This window comes from Cervus canadensis, chromosome 25 (genome assembly GCF_019320065.1).
Source record: "Cervus canadensis isolate Bull #8, Minnesota chromosome 25, ASM1932006v1, whole genome shotgun sequence".
Taxonomy (NCBI): Eukaryota; Metazoa; Chordata; class Mammalia; order Artiodactyla; family Cervidae; genus Cervus; species Cervus canadensis.
Genome location: NC_057410.1, coordinates 29,232,728 through 29,248,529, shown reverse-complemented (window position 1 = coordinate 29,248,529; position 15,802 = coordinate 29,232,728). Strand labels below are relative to the sequence as shown.

At 54.1% G+C, this 15,802-nt stretch overlaps 1 protein-coding gene across 3 annotated transcripts; it reads left to right on the top strand.

The window, feature by feature from the left end:
* The first annotated feature begins 593 nt into the window (after nt 1-593).
* MAP3K12 (mitogen-activated protein kinase kinase kinase 12) lies at nt 594-15,196 on the top strand. 3 transcript variants are annotated; one of them, XM_043447447.1, is made up of 15 exons: nt 594-819; nt 8,864-9,037; nt 9,137-9,345; nt 9,691-9,874; nt 10,066-10,257; nt 10,531-10,689; nt 10,844-11,002; nt 11,700-11,808; nt 12,070-12,179; nt 12,305-12,421; nt 12,541-12,678; nt 12,854-13,478; nt 13,640-13,710; nt 13,798-14,071; nt 14,459-15,196. In XM_043447447.1, exons 2-15 carry the CDS (start codon nt 8,901-8,903, stop codon nt 14,555-14,557), a joined length of 2,583 nt encoding a protein of 860 aa, XP_043303382.1. In that variant the 5' UTR covers nt 594-819; nt 8,864-8,900; the 3' UTR covers nt 14,558-15,196. The 3 variants fall into 3 exon arrangements, with proteins under 3 accessions (XP_043303382.1, XP_043303381.1, XP_043303380.1); XM_043447446.1 differs by having other exon boundaries at nt 8,864-9,345; XM_043447445.1 differs by lacking the exon at nt 594-819 and adding an exon at nt 1,148-1,334 and having other exon boundaries at nt 8,864-9,345.
* Nucleotides 15,197-15,802: the final 606 nt, after the last annotated feature.

Sequence of the window (15,802 nt, the reverse complement as noted above, 5' to 3'; positions counted from 1 at the left end):
GTCTCACAGCCACTGACGTGAAAGATGTAGGGAAATTTTTGTGACCTTGTAGAGAAAGAAATTACGAAAAATGTCTGTCTGACTCTAATGAGGGTTCTGGGAATGGGTCAGAGACGAGATGGGCTTGCTCCGTGCGGGGCTAGAGGTCCGATGGAATCTTGGAATAAAAACGAGGGGTCATCCAGGAACACTGGAAAGGGACGGGGCGTTGAGCTGACTGGATTCCAATTGGTGGACCTGGAGTGGTGGCAATTAGGGAAAAGAAGACAGGCAAGATCGTTTGACAGGGGGAGCGATGCAAGAGCGCTGAGCGGAGGAGGGGGTTCCCATCTGAGGGGTTGCTGTCTCAGGGTATAGGAGGGAGCCTATAAGACCGGTCATAGGGCTTAAGGTCGGGGGTGGGATCGCTCCAGGTCACCGCCAGCAGGGAGGTGCGAGGACCAGACGGGCCAGGGACTAGCCTGGAGTGTGCCGGATGGCAGCAGCGGGCTCCTTTAAGAGGCCGTGGCTCCAGCGCAGCATCCCCCGCTCAGGGCGTGTCCGTCCCGGGGGGCCTGGGGCGGGGGCCTCGGAAGGAGCGGGAGTTCAAGCCGTGTGAGGACGGGGTTTGGGGTCGGGGGGTGGGGGGAGAAAGCTGGAACTGACACACCCGTGCACCCGGACACCTCACGAGCATCGGCTGTGACGGCGCCCCTGGTCCGGTCGAGGGCAGCGGGGGGAGGCGGGAAGGAGGAGGAGAAGGAGGAGGAGGCGGGAGCAGCATCCGGAGCCGAGCTGCAGCAGCGCCGCCTTTTGTGCTGCGGCCGCGGAGCCCCCGAGGTGAGAGCCGGGCCGAGTTGTGGAGGGTGGGGGGCAGGGATGGGTCTGGGTCCTGGGATCCAGGTACCAGGGAGGGTCGGGACGCAAGATGTGGCGGGGTGTGGGGAGGGTGGCGCGGGGATGCTGAGACGGGATGGAGGAACTGGGGACCTGGACCCGCCGCTTATGGGGATGGGAAGGAGGGGAACCGAGCCGAGGGACGCCGCGGCCCAGCTTGGAGGCAAGGGCCTCCAAAGCTGGAAAGGAGTGTATGGGATGGGGGTGGGGGGGATGATTGGGGGACAGACGTAAAGGACAGCGGGCAAGAGAACATCTTCCTCTCCTCCCACTCACCCTCAGGAAGGGGGAGAGGAAAGGAGGAGGAGGAAGAGTTTCAGCCCCACAGGGAAGGAGAGGAAGGACAAGGCCTCATGGGTCCCTCACTCGTCCTCCCCACCCCTCGCCCGCGCACAGGCACACTTTGCAGGCTGGACCTGAGGATTATAGGCAGACAGCACCTGTTCCTGGATGCCCAGGTGATGGTCATCTTCCCCTCCCCCATCCTTATATGGCTTTCTCCCTTCTCCATCTCCATCTGCTCTGGCTCCCCTAACCCATTTCCCCAGTCCAGGCCTTTCATGAACCTCTTGCCTTTCCCCTACACACTCCTTAAACTCCTTGCCCTAAAAATAAGCAAGAATCCTTTCCACAGAGTTAAAACTCCTCTAACCATGGCCTTGGCTAAGGGGTCAGAGTGTGCATGGACAGTGGAAGGAAATAGTGGGGTGTCCCTTAGAACTGAAGGAAAAGTCCCACCATTTAGCTCCCTCACCTGCTCCCTCTTGGGAGGAGAGCAGGTCAGGGCCTTAGGAAGGGGTGCACACGAGGTCCCTCCCGCACTCAGGGTCCTCTCAAGCCACAGTCAGTTCCTCCCTGTAAACACCATTTCCCTTCCAGCTCACAGAATGGACTCCATGGCTTTGAGAGCTCTGATTTTTCAGCCAGAGGGTCATACCTAGGGAAGGCAAGTAGGAGGGATTCAGGAAGGAAAGGACCTGAGTAAAAGCCCTGGGTCTTCCTGTCCAGACACTGAAGTGTCTCTGAAGCTTTAGGGCCTGCTCTCTCCTATCTCACACTTAAGGGTGGAAAAAAATTCTGCCCTCTCTAGCCGGCCACCCATCCACTCACTCACTATGGGGACCAGGGGATGCTGGGAAGACCAGTGGTGTGAGACACTAATGCCAGCACTTGTGAAAACAAGCAACTAAGTATCCATCCTGTAATTCAACCCAGTTAAGGGCAGGAGTCAAGAAGTTTACATAAAGTGGCTCAGGACTTCCTGGGTGTCCTTCCAGCTAAGGAAGGCAGAACCCATCTAAAATCTGACTGCTGTTTGTAGGTTCCTCCCTGACAGGTGATGACGTGCTACTCTGGCTTTGCCAGGAAGAGGACCCTAAATTCTAGTACCCGCTACCCTGGACTCGCCCTGTGACTTAGCACAGGCAGTTCCACCTTGCCCTGCTGGGCTGGGAGAAAGAAAGGATTAGGGAATCAACCCTTTCAGGAGTCCCTGTTGGGGCAGAACAGAGGATAGTGTGGAAATGACGCCAGCAGGGGACCCGGGAGCTTCACAATGGCTGGCCACAGACACTGGTCTGTCTGCTTCATTTGCTCCCAGAAGAACTAGGGGCAGCCGTGTGTTGGAGAAAGGTGATGAGGAGGCAGGGGTGCTTACTCCAGAGTAGACTAAGGATCTTCCTCTGGTTCCTTCTTTCTTTCTTCCGTTTTCTATCCCCTATGTTTACCCAACTCCCTCTCCATCTGTACCATCCCCTCTGCCTCTTGCTTTGAGGAGACAGACAGGGGAAAGAAGGGAAGGGACACCCTTTATAAAAAACCTACTGCTGCTTGTTAGGTGCTTTCCATATGCTAATATTTATAGGGAGCTTCCTGTATGCCAGGTAACAGGCCCACGAACTTTATTTGGATTATCTCAATACCGCTCATAACAATACTGAGAGTTAGTGTGATCATAATCTCTATTTTAGGCATGAGGAAACTGAAACTTAAAGAAGTAACTTGTTCAAAATAAAAAAATCAGTGGCCAAAGAGTTTAGGATTTGAATCCAGGTCTGTCTGACCTAGAGCCTGTGTTCTTACCCACGTGATAGCTTGCATTGCCACCGTGTGAATTAGTGAGCACTGTTCCCATTTAGAGATGAAGAAACTGAGGTTTGTTAAGTCTCAGGCAGGGACTTTGCAGGCGGCCCAGTGGTTAAGACTCCACGCTCCCAATACAGGAGGCACAAGTTCAATCCCTGGTCAGGGAACTAAGATCCCACATGCCTCATGCCACGCGGCCAAAAAAAAAGTCTCGTACTCCAGGTCACCCAGCTGGAGACTGCGGTCAAGAGCAGAGACAGGACCTCAACCAAGCCACTCTGCTTCTCCAGCCATCCATCCTCCCTCCCTATCTTACTGTCCAAGGCTGAGTGACAGAAATCGATAATAGACATTCTGTAATTTTTGTTTCTTCTTTTTCAACTTAAAATAGGTTTTTAAATTTCTTAATAAAATACCCACAATTCCATCTACTTAGAAATGGTTATACATTGGTATCTGTCCTTCCAGATCTTTTTCAATAGCACCTGGTTCAGAAACAATTTGTTAAAAATATGCAGAACTTCTTCCAGGCCCACCTGAAGTCCTGAGTAGCAGGGACCCCTGTGACCCACCATACCTTGCTCCTTGCCTCCCCTTCTCCTTACACCTTAACGGTAGGGCTGAGGGGTGATCCTGGGCCACGAGAGCCATGGGGTGAGGACAGGGTGCAGAGAAGGAGGCCTTCCTCCTCAGTTCAGAGGAGGTGGGATATAAGGATTTGCAGAGGAAGGACGGGGGGCTCTGGCACACCACTGCCATTGGGACCTGGTTCCCCAGGGACCTGAAAACAAGTTATGTCCTGGGGAAATAGAAGGTTGGAGACCCAAGTCTCCCTCCTGACCAGAGAGAAGAGACGGCCTCTCCAGACTCCAGAATCTACAGAGAAAGACGTGGTGTCCAGCCAACCAGAAAGACAAAGCCAGGAGCCCGGCACTGTGCTCATGGCATTCCCTACATCATCTTACTTAACCCTCCCTACCCCATAAGGTAGGGTTGGGAGTCCCAGAGGGATTATGGTCCTTAAACTAATTTGTGACAAAACCAAGGTTCTAGTTCTGATCTCTCCAAATCCAAAGCTGGTTCCTTTTTTCCTAAGCAGTACTGCCCCCTCCCAGCCCTTTCGGTACCCACTCTACCGGAAGAAGAGGTGGTGCTGGCTAGAGGTTTAGGGGCTGGACCTGTGTGAGGCTGGGGGCCTGGAGTTAGGGGTGATCTCCAGTTTTACCCTGGCTCTCAGGGGAAGGCATTCCCCCCCTCAGGAGGACACAACAGAAAAGCTGTAGTTCTTTCCAGCTGAAAATAATCCTGGGGCCAGGAGCATGGATTCTATAAGCAAAACAAAAGCTGCAGCCAAGTGGCCAGGAGCCTTGGCCAGGAGGGGTTAGAGTCCTTTATTCTCTCAGGATCTCAAAGCGTGCACGGAGATAATTCCCCGTCCCAAGTCTTGGGTCTCCTTTCCCTGGGAAGACATTCCTTACTCCCCCACTCAAGAGAGACAGGGAATCTTCCTCCCTTTCCTGAGTGCAAAACAAGAGTCCAAGACAGTGGCGAGGGCTCATTATGGGAGCCCAAGACTTAGACAGATGGCCTGGCCTCTCAACTGAACCCCCAAGACAGCCAGACAAGCAGCCTGGTGTTGACATTCTGCTGTTAAACAGGAGGGAGAGAGAAAGGACTTAAAGGGTTGCCTTGCCACAGGCCTCCAGCCTCTCAGGCAGGAGAACCAAGGTGGGGGCAGGGGGAGGTACTCCCTGCCCCCACAGTACCACCAGCAAACAGAGAATCTGGTAACTGAAACTGATTTGGGGCCTCCCAGGGTGTCCAAAGAGCCTCTTTTGCATAATTTACAGACCACTCTGTGTCCATACCCAATCTGAAGCAGAGTTCTGCACAGTGAGCATTTGATAAATATGGTTGACAGAATGACTGACAGATCCACCCGCTCCTGTCACATCCCAGCCCTTCCCCCATGCTCTGCATAATTGATGGCCAGGGAGACAGTTCCCCTCCCCCAGGGTGACCGAGTGTCTGGGCCAGGGGCTCCTAGCCATGATATCCCCCTCCAAAGCCTCGGCGCCAAGGCCCAGCTGGGGGGCAGTGGGACACAGCTGGCAGGTCAGAGATAAAGGACACAGAGAGAGGGTGTGTGCTGGGAGACAGGAATCTCTCCTTTACTAGAATTCCCTGGGGCCCAAGCTCCGCCACCTCCACTCCCCTCACCACACACACGCACATGCACTCACTCCTTCAGGTCAATCTGTAAGAGCTGTCATTAGCCTGAGAACGGGGAAAGGGTGGGTTGAGCCTGGCTGGGTTCTCTCCCTTTTCTTTGGTCCCATCCACTACTTCTTCAGCTTCTTCCACTGCCCGAAAAGACAAACAGGTGAAATGGCTTCTCTCTCTCCCCAGCTGCCGGCCCTGGATACAGGAGGGCCCCCTGGGGAGACCTGGGCAGCTGGAGGAAAGATCAGCTTCAAGTGTCGTAGAGCGTGTCACCCTCTCTATGCCTAATCCTCCTGGTTGCCAAACACCAGATGAAGGCTGAAAAATTCCTTTAAAAAGCCAGGTGTTGTACCTACTTAGAACTCAGCTTCTAAATAGGAAAGGAATCGGGGAGGGCACAGATCTCCTGTTTTTGAAACCCCTTTCATTCAGCTCCTTTTTCCGTGTCCTTTGCTTCCCAAATCAGTTTTTCAGCCCATCCTTCTTAGAACTGCCTCTCCCTGCGTTTCACGCTCTTCTATTTCTCAGCTAGACAGGCCCGCCTTTTCTGGTCTGCCTTTCGCCCTTTCTCCTGCCCAGTCTCCCCGTTTTCCCATTTCCTGCTTTCTCTACGGCACCGCACCCTCAATGCCGACCCAAGTCCCCTCTCTTCACCACCACAGCTCTCCCTCCGCTGCACTCGGGGACGGGGGTGGACATGGGGAAGACGGGACGCAGAGGTGGTGGGTAGCTGGGGTCGGTGGTCCCTGCCTGCGAACCCGCAACCAGCACGTGGGCCAGCCCAGGTCAGGGGCGGGGCCCGGGCGCGGCCCCACCCCCGCGGTCGCCGCTCACGTGACTTCGGGCTAATCTTGTCCCGGTGACTTCACGCGCCGCCTCGGGTCCAGTCGTCATGGTTACGCCGCAGCGCCCAGCGCTTCCCCCAACCCGCTGCGTCCCTTCCCGGACCCCCTCCTCTCGCGGCCGGGCCCCCGCCCCGCCCCCAGCCCCGCTCCACGTGACGGCCAGGAAGGAGGTCGGGAAGGGGGAGGGGGCGCTGGGGCCGTAACCCCTTCCTCTCCGCTGCGAACCGCCCTCACTCTGGCTGCTAGCTGTCTGAGCGCCCCAGTTCCGCCAGCCCTCCCTGCAGACCCGCCCGGGCAGAGCGCCGGGAGCCCCAGACTTCGTTCTCAGCGGTCCAAAGGGGCGGCCGGCTTGAGGGGGCGCAGGCAAAAGCCCTGGGATTCTCCAGCGAATTGGCACGTTGCTTGGCCTGCCGTTTGTCTTACTATGTGCATCTCACTTCTTGAAGCCGCCGTTATCTCGCAGGATATGTTGGGGGTCCAGAGGCTGGAATTTCATCTTTCTGAGCCTCGGTTTTCTCAAGAGTGTAAAGAGACCTATAATAATACCTCCTTCCCTGGGAGCTAATGCTTGCGTAGTGTACATGTGGTCCTTAGGACGATCCTCGGATGCGTAGAGCAGTGGTTGCACCTAACTGGGCACCTTCATGCGCTCTGGATGCTGTTGGAAGCCCTGGGATCCCATGTTGCGTCGTAACTCTCAGGAGTACAGGCTCTCAAAGGAACCAGACGCCCGACCGCACTGTGCCTCCAGGATCATGGGAGCCATGATGGAGGAAGCGCAGCTAAGAAGGGACATTAACTCAGAGCATGGGGAGGGGGGCCACTTCCAGGATGAAGTGAGACTTGGAGGACAACAGATGGTGTGTGAGAAGCACCTTCCAGACTGAGAACGACTGGGCACTGAGCTGGAGCCTCATCCTAGCTGAAGTACTTTGGGCAGGTCATTCAAAACCTCTAATACCTCTGTCAAATGCGAGTAACTTACACACCTAAGTTAAGAGATTTTAGGATTAAATAAGCTAATGAACCTACAACAGAGGCTAGTGTGGGTGGTAGCTTTCCGTAAGTGTGAGCCATTCTCATTAGGTGTCCTGACCCAAACACCTGATGAATCTAGGGAACAGTCTCAGTTCAGTATGGCCTGGGTATGAACAGCAGTGGATAGTGAGGCTGGGGAGGGACCAAGAGCATGGAGGTGAGGCTACAGGACCAAGGAGGGGCTACTAGAGGGTTTGAAGTAAAGGGGAGCTCCAAAAGGCCAACTTGTGCTTTAGAAAGATCCTTCTAAAGGGTGGTGGAGAATGGGGTGGAGGAGGGTCTTGGAAGAACTTGGGGAGACCATTCAAGGGGCAGTTGTCCTAGGTCAGGTGACAGCTAATGAGGCCTGAATTAAGGCAGTAATGTGGAATAGAGAAGAGAAACTAGTAAGGCATTGGTTCTGGTCTTTCCCGATGTGCCAGGCATAAGAATCACCTCAGGTGCTTGTTAAACACTTAGGTATTTGAGAGGCCTGGAAATGGTTACAAGAACTGAGCCCATCAGAGCTGCCAAGCCTCTCTGTGCATACATCCCCACCCAGGGAGTCCTTTTTATTGTAGATTCCTGCCACCCCTCTCCAGTAGTGACTCAGAAGCTCCAGTGCAGGGGGTCAAAGAGCAACCCTACTATACTGAGTAGTTGTTAGGAATTTTGGCCTCCGAAATCCTTACCTCTCAGAATCTGGTAACTGGCAAGATGTGGTGGGAGATGGAAGATGAGATGACTTCTGGTGTCAGGCTGAAACATCTGCTGTACCTGAACGATAGCTAGTCTATCCCTTTGTGCAGTTGGAGAAATTAAGGCTCAGAGACAGCTTGGCTGAGGTCAGCTATCAACTGGGACAAATCTCCATTGATTGGAAAGCTAGGAAGTAGGGGATAGAGTAATGAAGAGGAAAGGAGATAGGCCCTTCTCTAACTGACCCCTGAGGGAGCAGCTGGACTAATAGGAGGGATAAGATGGGGTGGGGGGTGTGAGTAGGCTGCACAGCCTGTCCTGACAGTTTCTGCATCATCTGTGGAGACTTCTACCTTTTTCCCTCTGTGTCTGTGCTGGGCACAGAACTGATCAGCTGTCACTTGGATCAGCCCAGGTGTGTAGCTGCGAGCACCTGAGAGAGAGACCCAGATGTGAGCCTTGAGTGTGCCTTAGGATAAGACTCTCAGCAGGATCATGTATCAAATGCATGAGTGTGAGGCCCAGGTGTATCACATGTACACAGGAGGGGTGGAAATGTCATCTGAGAGTGCCTGAGCGGCACAGTCTGAGCAGTGGCATCTGCGTTTGCTTCAGTGCGAGGGAGGCCTACCTGTTACTGTTAATGTGTGTAAGATTGAGACTCAAAGTAAAAGTTGTGTATCTGAAAGACCCTCCTACAACACATGTGTGCACCTGAGCCTCAAGTGAAAGAAACATGTTTTCCAGAGGTGATTACAGTAATCTTACAGGGAGAAGGGAACTAGTCTGTTACCATACTTGAGATTGGGACATACTTTCCCAGTATCTACCTGAGCAGGGCTGTTAGCTGTGTCTGCCTGAGAGTGATACTTAGGTATGTTGCCTGTATACCTGAGTAAGGAAGACTTAGGTTACTAGTAGATGCTAGAGAGGAAGCCTGTGTATCAGGTTTCCCAAGATGGGTCCCAGGTGAAACTTGGAGGTAGATGGGTACCTGAAGCTATGCATTACTTCTAGGGGTGTTCTTGTGTGCCTGGCTCCCCAACTCATGCCTCTGCCTCTATGTACCTGAGCTGGGCACCTGTGGCTTTGACAGCTCCTCCCTCTTTTTCCCACAGGGCCCACCGCTTACCACCACACTGGGGCCCAGAGGCCATGGCCTGCCTCCATGAGACCCGCACACCCTCCCCTTCCTTTGGGGGTTTCGTGTCCACCCTGAGCGAGGCATCAATGCGCAAGCTGGACCCAGACACTTCCGACTGCACCCCTGAGAAGGACCTGACGCCTACCCAGTGTGTACTCCGAGACGTAGTGCCACTCGGGGGTCAGGGCGGGGGCGGGCCCAGCCCCTCCCCAGGTGGAGAGCCGCCCCCTGAGCCTTTTGCCAACAGTGTCCTGCAGCTCCACGAGCAGGATGCAGGGGGCCCAGGGGGAGCCACTGGGTCCCCTGAGAGTCGGGCGTCCAGGGTCCGAGCGGATGAGGTGCGGCTCCAGTGCCAGAGCGGCAGCGGGTTCCTGGAGGGCCTCTTCGGCTGCCTGCGCCCTGTCTGGACCATGATTGGCAAAGCCTACTCCACGGAGCACAAGCAGCAGCAGGAAGGTAGGCTGTGTCCATAAGGGGGCCCTTACCCTGTCTCCCTAAGCCTGAGATCTGTTTGGACAGCCACACCAAAGTCGCCCAATGACCCTTTTCACCGCCCCCCAGAGCCCAGGCCCCGCCCCTTACTTGTCCATCAGCCACTGACTCCCCAGCTTTATTTCAGGCCACCTCTTCATTTCCTCCCCTGTCCCCTCAAATCTAATCTTCTTGGCCCATTTTAGGTGCTTTTCTACCTCACCCTCCTTGAGTCATTTCAGCCAACCCCAGGCTTTCCCCCGTGCCTGACCACCCCAAGGCCCTGAGTGTGGCTCTCTGAGCCTATGGCACTGTACCTCCTGTCCACAGACCTTTGGGAGGTCCCCTTTGAGGAAATCCTGGACCTGCAGTGGGTGGGCTCAGGGGCCCAGGGCGCCGTCTTCCTGGGGCGCTTCCATGGGGAGGAGGTGGCTGTGAAGAAGGTGCGGGACCTGAAGGAAACTGACATCAAGCACCTGCGAAAGCTGAAGCACCCAAACATCATCACCTTCAAGTAAGGTCCAGGGCAGGGGCCGTGGTACTCTGCCCTCAGCGTACTCTGTTGAGGGCAGAGACCTACTTGGGTAGCAAGGGATCTTCCTGCAGTGGGTGCCAAAACGGCACAGTTGGGAAGGGGGTACCAGGTGTGAATCAAGGGGCTGTTGGGATGGCTGAGGCCTTCATCCCACTGTGTTCGGCCCCCAGGGGTGTGTGCACCCAGGCTCCCTGCTACTGCATCCTTATGGAGTTCTGCGCCCAGGGCCAGCTGTATGAGGTGCTGCGGGCTGGCCGCCCCGTCACACCCTCCTTGCTGGTTGACTGGTCCATGGGCATCGCCGGCGGCATGAACTACCTGCACCTGCACAAGATTATCCATCGAGACCTCAAGTCCCCCAAGTGAGTAAGCGAGCAAGCAGAGAGAAGCGTCTGCAGTCTCCATAGGTATCCCCACCCAGGGCAATGTGGCCATCTCCCTGCTTTCAGACCCTGTTCTAAAGTCCACATAGTCATGTCAGAAACCCTCCCCAAGTGACAGCCCTATCTCGAGAGGGCTGTGGTAAGCCCTCCGTTTCTGGGTGTCCCAAATGACTTCAAACAGTAAAAGAGTTGCTGCAGCTAGACGAGGCGTGTGGAGGGGCGCGGACCCCAGCTGACTACACTCTTTACCAGCATGCTAATCACCTACGACGATGTGGTGAAGATCTCCGATTTTGGCACTTCCAAGGAGCTGAGTGACAAGAGCACCAAGATGTCCTTTGCAGGGACAGTAGCCTGGATGGCCCCTGAAGTGATCCGCAACGAACCTGTGTCTGAGAAGGTTGACATCTGGTGAGGGCCAGGTTGAGGACTGAGGGTCGCAGGTGGCCAGCGGGTGCTGGGGAGAGGGTTGTTTCAGGGCCTGAGTGCATGTGAGATCGGCCTGCAGTAACCAGGGCCTCTGGAAGAGGCCCTCCTCCAAAGTGATGTCCCCTCTTATCCCTAGGTCCTTTGGTGTGGTGCTGTGGGAGCTGCTGACTGGTGAGATCCCCTACAAAGATGTAGATTCCTCAGCCATCATCTGGGGTGTGGGAAGCAACAGTCTCCATCTACCTGTGCCCTCCAGCTGCCCAGACGGCTTCAAAATCTTGCTTCGCCAGTGCTGGTAAGGACCACCTGGGAAGCAAGGGAGTATGGATGATGGTTAGCCAGCACCCAGGATCCAGACATCCAGGCCCAGAATCCTCAACAGGGAAAGGGGAACCGTGCTCCCAAATATGGCTCTCCAAGACCCTAGGATTCAGTGTGGATCAGGGGCACTAGGATAAAGAACTGAGAGAAGGTGGAGTGACCAACAGTCTGCAGGGGTGTATGTGACCTATTTCCTTATCTGCAAAGTAGGGACAGCAATATCTGATATAGAGGGTGCTTATGAAGTGCCAGTGAAGGACCAGCACAGCCGCTGAGCGTGGCTGGTTGGATCTCAGGTAGACTGCCTCAGAACACTCCCTGGAAGGCCAGGGCCCCGCATCCTTGTTTGGAACCTAGACCATGGAGGAAGGTGGGAGATTTCTAATCTTTCATTAAGCATTTCCTGAAGTGTTTTTTTAATGGAGTTACTCAAAAAGGTGTGTTTTGGCAAACAAGTTGGAAGACAGAATTAAATAGGTTTCCTTACTGCAGGACTTTGATGTACTACAGATTGTAACATGTTGTTACTAGTTGACCAGGGAATCATTTTGTCACAGCAAACATTCTAGGGTTGGATTCTCCAGGACCAGGACACACTTTGGGAAAGGGTGCTCTAATTCCTTCCTGAACCTCCCTGAAATGCCTCTCCCCCCAAACTTCATTCCATCTAGGAACAGCAAACCACGAAACCGCCCATCATTCCGACAGATCCTACTGCATCTGGACATTGCCTCAGCCGACGTACTCTCCACACCCCAGGAGACTTACTTTAAGTCCCAGGTGTGCTGTAGAGAGGAAGATGAATGCCCCAGCTCCCTCTCTTTGCAGAAATAATACCCTTTGAAGGGAGGCTGGGAAGAAGGGTGGCTGGGGATGGGTAGATCAGCTCTTCAAGGGCTGGGACCTGTCTTGGTTGATCCTGTGCCCCAATCCTTTAGGCTCCCACACACGTTTGCGGCTGCACAGGCACCTGCAGAGGCTTTCTACAGGTCTGACAGGTAGAGGGATGTCCCTCACTGCTAAATGTCTCTCCACCCCCAGGCAGAGTGGCGTGAAGAGGTAAAGCTGCATTTTGAAAAAATTAAGTCAGAAGGGACCTGTCTGCACCGCCTAGAAGAGGAGCTGGTGATGCGGAGGAGGGAGGAGCTCAGGTGTGTGCCTGTTTGGCAAGGTGACTTCACCAACTGCAGGGCCAGTAGAGCAGTTCCCAGAGACTGGGATCAATGATGGCAGCAGGTGAAGCCAGCTCACCTCTGAACACTTCTACCCATTTCAGACATGCCCTGGACATCAGGGAACACTATGAGCGGAAACTGGAGAGAGCCAACAACCTGTACATGGAACTTAATGCCCTTATGTTGCAACTGGAGCTGAAGGAACGGGAGCTACTCAGGTAACCACACATGCCCTCATGCACCAACTCCCATCTTCCTGAAGCTGTGCCTGACTCCCAGAGTCTACTGAGCCTTGGCCCAGCTTCCTGGTCACATGCCTAAGGTGTTTTGTCTTTAGGAGGGAGCAAGCTTTAGAGCGGCGGTGTCCAGGTCTGCTGAAGTCACACCCTTCCCGGGGCCTGCTGCATGGGAACACAATGGAAAAACTCATCAAGAAGAGGAATGTCCCACAGAAACTGTCGCCCCACAGCAAAAGGTAGGACCAACCAGAATTGACAAGTGCCATGATTCCAGAATGGCAAGGGGATGCTGGAGAGACAGATGTAGGGCTCAGGAATGCCAGGAAGATGATACTTAGGTGGGAGAGAGGTGCCTCTTATTGCCTAAGTAATGTGTTAAATCTCCAACTTGCACTTTCCCTCTCCCACCAGGCCAGATATCCTCAAGACTGAGTCTTTGCTACCCAAACTAGATGCAGCCCTGAGTGGGGTGGGGCTTCCTGGGTGTGCTAAGGGCCCCCCCTCACCAGGACGGAGTCGCCGTGGCAAGACTCGTCACCGCAAGGCCAGCGCCAAGGGCAGCTGTGGGGACCTGCCTGGGCTTCGTGCAGCTGTGCCACCCCATGAACCTGGGGGACCAGGAAGCCCTGTGGGCCTAGGAGGGGGACCCTCAGCCTGGGAAGCCTGCCCTCCAGCCCTCCGGGGGCTCCACCATGATCTCCTGCTCCGAAAGATGTCTTCATCATCGCCAGATCTGCTGTCAGCAGCACTGGGAGCCCGGGGCCGGGGGGCTACAGGGGGAGCTGGGGACCCTGGCTCACCACCTCCAGCCCGGGGAGACACACCCCCAAGCGAGGGCTCAGCGCCTGGCTCCACCAGCCCGGATTCACCAGGGGGGGCCAAGGGGGAGCCACCTCCACCAGTAGGACCTGGTGACGGTGTAGGGCTGCTGGGAACTGGAAGGGAAGGGACGGCGGGACGGGGAGGAAGCCGGGCTGGGTCCCAGCACTTGACCCCAGCCGCACTGCTGTACAGGGCTGCCGTCACCCGAAGTCAGGTAAAGTATGGGACGCGTCCTGAGCTCTTCCCATCCCTCCTCCCCATTGTCGCTCCCACAGTTCCTCATCTCTAACCCTTCCTGACACTTTGTAACCTTGTTTCCCTATCCTGAGTTCCTGGTCTCTTTCCTCCTCTGACCAGTCCGCTCGTCTCTTATAGAAGCGTGGCATCTCGTCGGAGGAAGAGGAAGGAGAGGTTGACAGTGAAGTGGAACTGACCTCGAGCCAGAGGTGAGTGACAGTTAGGAGGTAATGCATTCTTCCCTTTCCAAACTGCGAGGTCTAGTCAAGCTCTACCCTGGTTGTTCCCACAAACAGGTGGCCTCAGGGCCTGAAAATGCGCCAGTCACTCTCTACCTTCAGCTCAGAGAATCCATCAGATGGGGAGGAAGGCACAGCTAGTGAGCCTTCCCCCAGTGGCACACCTGAAGTTGGCAGCACCAACACAGATGAGCGGCCAGATGAGCGGTCTGATGACATGTGCTCGCAGGGCTCAGAAATCCCACTGGACCCACCAGCTTCTGAGGTGGTTACTGGCCCAGAACCCAGCTCCTTGCCCGTCCCACACCACGACCTACTCAGAGGGGAGCAGGTACGTCACACCAACTAGGTACCGACCAGGGAGGAGACACCTGGACCATTTGAGAGCCACTAGGGAGATAGATGCACAGGCCAGAGAGATAGGTCCTTAGCCTCTATGTCACTCTGTAGCTGAAGCTGTTCTCTCCCATACTGAAGATGAAGAGCAAATATTCACCTGGTAGAACCTAGGTTTAGAGTACTAAGGTTGCTTGCATGCTACCTATAAATTGCAACCAGGGGGAAATCCTGAAAGTCTGGTGCCTTGGAGAATGGCCTGAACAACTGGTATTTAGAGACAGTAAAATCACTAACTTGCTACTACAAAGATCTCGGTGGCGGATTCTGAAGGAATCTATTTGCCAAGATGCTGAGTCTCACCTCACTGCCTTTTTTACAGGGCCCTCCCAGCTCTGAGGACTCAGACTGTGACAGCACTGAACTGGACAACGCCAACAGTGGTGAAGCCTTGCGGCCCCCAGCCTCCCTCCCTCCATGAAAGCCACCCTTATCCCTGTACATAGAGAAATATTTATATAAGTAATATATATGCGCCACATAATCAATAAAGACAGGGCTGTCCCAGCCTTAAGTTGGGCTCAAGGGAGACTGACCCCTAACCAAGTCACCTGATAAACTCTAGGGACACTGGCAGCTGTGGAAATGAAGGATAAATACTGCCCTAGAGATATGGTTAAGGGCAAACTGGCCCCTTCCTGCTTCACCCCAATGAATTCAGCCAGTGGTGAGGCAACATGAAAGTCCAACTTGTTCCTCTACTTTTTCTGCCCAAACCCTAAGGAGCAGGAAAGGGGGCCATTTAGACTGCACTTTTTTTTGTTTTCTGTTTACTGTTTACACATTTTGCACTTGGGAGGAGGGAGGCTAAGGCTGGGGTCCTCCCCTCTGAGGTTTCTCAGGTGGCAATGTAATTTCTTTGTCCCTCCATTTCTCTGCCCAAGCCCTGGCTTAGGGCCTAGGGGAGGCCAGGAGATTGTGAAAGCATGTGATGGCTCAGGCTGAAGAATTGGGGTGGTGTTTTAAGTCCCTACGTTTTATCTTGGTGCCTGACTGGGGTGGGGACTGTCATATTGTAACCCCTGTGAAAAACCTTGAAATATAACCACTCCATGCAGGCACAGCTGTTGAGGGTTTTCTTGGTGAATGAATGGGGTAGCTTGCATGGTTTAAGTAGGAGGCCTGGGCTTTGGAAATTACCTAAAACGCTGAATGACTTGCTCCTTTTATGCTTTAAATGATGCTAACCATTTAAGAGTACCAACCTAAAACCTGCATAAACAGGAGGTCTATCTTTATAAAGGATTGTAGTAGGACAGACCTTAAAAACCACCCATCCTTATTAAACAGGAGAGTGATGTCTGGACAAGGGTGTAGGTATATTCCCAGGAAGGTGAATCCCAGTGAGACAAATTCTGCTGCTTCCATGTGTATGCGTGTGTACCCTTCCAGTGGGAAGTGCTTGCTTACACTTTGCAGACACATCTTAAACTGTAATCCCCGTTCTTTTGGACCAAGGGCACAGCCAGCTTGCTATAGCTATTATTAAGATCACTCTGCAATGCAGGCTCAAGGGCTACAGAAAAAGATGGGAGTGGTAAAACAGAAGAAAACATCTTCACTGGAATAAATGCTTATATTAAAAACCCAAGCAGGGTCCTTATCCTTTTGAGGGATAAAAAGTGCAAAAATAACAGCAAGACACCAGAATAAAACCCACATGAAA